At 45.1% G+C, this 4,945-nt stretch overlaps 1 protein-coding gene across 1 annotated transcript; it reads left to right on the top strand.

The window, feature by feature from the left end:
• Positions 1-572: 572 nt before the first annotated feature.
• LOC147638431 (putative L-type lectin-domain containing receptor kinase S.5) lies at positions 573-3,146 on the top strand. The gene has a single exon (XM_086795639.1). It carries the CDS (start codon positions 641-643, stop codon positions 2,732-2,734), a length of 2,094 nt encoding a protein of 697 aa, XP_086651765.1. The 5' UTR covers positions 573-640; the 3' UTR covers positions 2,735-3,146.
• Positions 3,147-4,945: the final 1,799 nt, after the last annotated feature.

Raw genomic sequence — 4,945 nt, 5'->3', positions numbered from 1 at the left:
AAAGATTTACGTTCCTTTTTTTCCAAAGAAAAGTAATAGTGATATGCAAGATAGTTGTTCAAGGCATTGTAAAGAGTGTTCTAACTTTTGTGGTTGTTTGAAGGCAATGTAAAGATACTTAGTGCTACACTGAGTGACTGGTGAATGAGACTTTGTGCTACACTGAGTGACTGGTGAATGAGAAAGGCCTGGATCATGGCTGAAATTTGGAGGCCTACCTTACCCTTCAATTTGAAGGCCATAAAACTAGCTTGACCTTCAAAATTTAAATAAATATGTATATATTTCTTGTAAAATTTAGCTTTTTTTTTCTTTCAAAATAGTGGTCTTATTTGTTTTTTAAGAGGCCTTCTCTAAAGCCTTCTCTGTAGGGCTTGAAGGCTTCAAAATAGTGGTCTTATTTGTTTTTTAAGAGGCCTTCCCTAAAGCCTTCTCTGTAGGGCTTGAAGGCTTCAAATTTTAGAGACCGAGGTTGAGAGATAATGGGACGTCGTGCACGTAAGGAAGACTCCGTCGAACCGGAAGTGAGGAAGACTTTCACACCCTAGCCCAGCTTCCCAACCACGAGGAAACCTCCTTCCACGTTCTACAAAAGTCGCTCTGCTTTGCTCTATAGAGCCATGTACGCTTCGCACCTCTAATGGCTACTCCGCCTGGCTTCAGCTCGCTCCTGTCATCTTTAATGGCTACCCCGCCTGCCCTCAGCTCCTTCCTGCGCCAATCATTAACGTTCTTTCTTATTCTCTGGCTGTCTTGCCTCGCCAGCTGCCGGTCGCAAGGCCTCACCTTCTCTTTCGACAGTTTCTCACAAAGCGACATGTCGCCTTTGGACTTCTCTGCAAATAGCTCTGGTACTCAGCTTGGTGCACTGCAAGTGACTTACGACACGGGCTTGGGCTCCACGGCAGTCTACAACACCTCTGGACAAATCACATACTACAAATCTCTGCGGATTTGGGATCCCAATTACAACTACACAGCATCGTTCAACACCTCCTTTCTGCTGAACATGGGGCCAATAGGGAACGGTGGTGTCGCCACCACCGGCGGCGGCATGGCATTTTTCTTGAGCTCGCATAGGGCGAACGAAACACAGGTTGACAACGGCTACGGGAAGTGGCTTGGTCTCTTCAATGAGAGCCTAAATGCAACTACTGGCGGAGGCGCCGATAGCATGCCGAGGCTTGTGGCGGTAGAATTCGATACCTTCAAGGACATCTTTGATCCGGATAGTAATCATGTGGGCATCGACATCAGCAGCATAGTTTCCATCCTTAACGAATCTCTCACCCCTCACAATGTCTTCCTCGACCGCAACGTCACAAGCACGGGCACCAATACTAGCGTCTGGATCGACTACGACGGACATGGCCAAATGCTTGATGTGTACCTAGCTAATGAAGGACCCAAGCCAGTCCGCCCAGTGATCTCTCAGTTCCAAATCAACCTTCGCCAGCATCTCCCAGAAATGATCTTTGTGGGTTTCTCAGCTTCTACCGGGAGTGCTTTAGAAACCCACTGTGTTCTCAAGTGGAATTTCACTTCCGCGGGACTCCCTGTCTCCCCCGCTATAAGCGGTGCCCTTCTTGCCGGGTTGATCGTCGGCGGCGTAGCCCTGATAGGTTTGCTACTTGTCGTGATTGTGCTTACCCTGGTGGCAAGAAAGAGGAGGAGATCTGATCTCTTGCAGAATTGGGCCAATCTAAACTACGGTCCCCGCAAGTTCACCTACAGGGAGCTGAGGAAAGCCACTAACGGCTTCAGCGCCGATTGTCTTCTGGGAGAAGGTGGCTTCGGCGCGGTCTACAGGGGGGCATTGCCATCAGATATGTCTGCAGTGGCCGTGAAATGCCTATCGCAGCGGTCGAAGCAGGGCGAGCGGGAGTTCATAGCAGAGGTAACCATCATAGGAAGATTACGGCACAAGAACCTGGTGCAGCTTGTGGGGTGGTGCCACGACCGCCGGAGAGGGAAGCTGCTGCTGGTGTCCGAATACATGCCCAACGGAAGCCTGGACAAGTGGCTCAAAAGTGAAGGCGGACATAAGTTGCTGGAGTGGGAGAGGAGGTACCATGTCCTCAAGGGGTTGGCTGCTGGGCTGCTCTACCTACATGAAGAGTGGGAGATGGTTGTAGTTCACAGAGATATCAAGCCCAGTAACTTGATGTTAGACGCTGACTTCAATGCTAGACTGGGCGATTTTGGCTTGGCAAGGTTGATCGAGGGCGGTAACGGCAGCGACGCCGCAGAGACCAGAACAATCGCCGGCACACCAGGGTACATGGCGCCCGAATGCGTGCAGACAGGGATGGTGACCAAAGAGTCTGACTTATATAGCTTTGGGGCGGTGGCGGTAGAGCTGGCGATTGGGCGCCCCCTTTCAACTGAGGTACTGCGCTCGCTGTGGGCGCTCCACCAGGAGGGCTGCCTACTAGAGGCAGCGGACAAACGCCTTGCTTCATATGATGCGAAGGAGATGGAGCTTGTCCTCATGCTGGGCCTAGCATGCTGCCACCTGGATCCCCTCTCTCGCCCCTCCATCCGCCTAGTCGTCCAAGCTCTCTCCTCCTCATGTGTCTCCTTTCCCCTCCCCTCCTACCCTTCTACGCCTCGGCCTCTAGCTTTCCGTCCCTCTCTTCCATCTCAGGCGTCGAACTTATCCTTCTCAACTGAGCTTGTGTCCGATCAGGCCTCAAATTTGAAGGGCGACCCTATTTTTTCATTTGAAAGGTAAAATATTACTCAATATTTTTTTCCTTATATCAATAAAAGGACATACTAAAAGATTTAATTACTGTGTCGTCAGAGGTCGTGTTAAACAAATAATAGTAATACTTTGTACTTGTAGAAACATGAGATTTGTCTACTGCATGGCTTGTCTATTAACCACTTCTTCGCGCGTTAATATGGTTTCGCCTACCCATCCTATTGTAAGGTGCTTCACCGTCTCGCTTCATCATTTTGCCTACGTGTTATAAATCCAAGATTTAGCATCATTCAATTTTATAGAGCCATGGGAAAGATTTATCAAGTTTATAATATTCATCCTAGACAAAGCAAGCCTGTGGTTTAGGGCCCTAAAATGCACTATAAAAGGCCAATTATGAGGTCTTAAGACACCTTTTATTGCGGTATTTTCACCTAGTGGAGCTAGAGGGAGCCATCCGCCAAGTCGTCCAAGCTCTCTCCTCCTCATGTGTCTCCTTTCTCCTCCCCTCCTTCCCTTTGACGCCTCAGCCTCTAGCGTTCTGTCCCTCTTTTTTATCTCAGGCGTCTGACTTCTCCTTCTGACTTCTCCTTCTGACTTCTCCTTCTGAACTAAGCACTCCCAGTCGAGGCTCATTTTTGAAGGGTAGCACTTCATTTTTTACGAAGAGCAAATCCACTATCACCTTTCTGGTAAAGAAGGCCAAAAATCTTGCTTGCCTTTTTGAAGGAAGTGTCCTTCTACATTCTACTACATTGGCATTCTATGGCATTGTCAATATCATGTGACTGAATGTTCAATAATAATTCTAAATTTATTGTTTGGATTCCATTTTAGAATTATCACAATAAAAAATATACAAATATTTTTACATATTGTCAAATTTTAAAAATGTAGACATTTAAAATCAAAAGAGGAGGCATAACAATTGTTTTAAATTGATTACAAAAGAGTTCTTCAAGCAAAATATGTTTTTTTGATTAGCATATATGGTTTCTTTAAAAGCATACATATCAAATAGTCAACTTAACAAAAATGTATTCCCATCATGACTAAGATATTTTGAAGTACTAATCATCAAAAGATCTCCTTGACTAATCTTCCAGGTCTTCTCACCTTCATTGCTTTATGTGATTCAAAGATCCACATCTTATCATGGCCTTGCTCCATTGAAAGAGATATAAACATAAGCTTGTCTAGTGTGCTTAAATTAAATGAAACTCTTGATCCTATTTTGTTTAGAAAAGCCTCTCTCACACATGAGTAGGCTTGCTAGCAATATAAGCACAATATGAAAATAACTTGAAAAGTTCAGAAAGAAATTATACCTCCATTCTATCTCACTGCTACATTATGTCCAAGTTTCAAACAAGTCCTTGGTTAGAAAAGACTCCATCAAGTAAGCAACAAATTGATGTAGTTCACTTTGACAAAAGTCTACATTGACCAATGGAGATATACCAATACTAAACTTACAACAAAGTGTATTTAACTTGTCCTAGAACACTGCTCTCTATCTTCAATATCACTTTATTTTAGATTCGACTAAAAGTTTTAGTCTTTGTTAGACTTGTGAATGTTTGTTCAGAAGTGAGAACATGTGTCTCCACATTGGCACGTGTGACATGTGTGGCTAAGTGAGTTAGGAACGTATGACTAGGCCTCAATTAGACTTGCAAGTGTACGTCGCTATCTTAGGAACGTACGTGCGCAAGCTGATCACCCCTCTCTCCCATCACACAAGTCTTAGAAGAAGGTTAGACACCCCTGTCAAAGAGAGCAACACAGTATATGCACCCATGAACTCCCATTCAACTAGGGTGACCCTCTAGGCAAAATTAGCATTGACAAAGTCATCAGGATCATGGAACAATAGTAGCCCCCAATCCCCACCCCTAATACTAACAAGATCTCTGATCAACGATATATGTCTCATCAAGCTTTATCTAGAATAGAAGTTCAATCAATGGTCCAGATCATATCGTAAGAGGGACTAAGGGGGATACAAAAGACCACAAGCTAGGGCAACCCCAATAACACATGTTCTCATGGGTGAGCAACATATGTAGACCATACCTTCTCTAGGCCAATTATTAGGAGTACTGCTATGCTCCAAGGTACTGCAAGGTCAGCCCTATGTATTTCCCAATTGAACATAGATGGGCTTGAGACCTATTTGAGCAAGAGCTACAGAAGAACTAGAAAGCTATAGTTCATGGATACCTCCACCTCAACTCC

The sequence above is a fragment of the Cibotium barometz genome, chromosome 5, assembly GCF_041138505.1.
Source record: "Cibotium barometz isolate CiBa-2024 chromosome 5, ASM4113850v1, whole genome shotgun sequence".
NCBI lineage: Eukaryota > Viridiplantae > Streptophyta > Polypodiopsida > Cyatheales > Cibotiaceae > Cibotium > Cibotium barometz.
The sequence above is the reverse complement of the archived record's forward strand: the minus strand, read 5'-3'. Positions and strand labels throughout refer to the sequence as shown.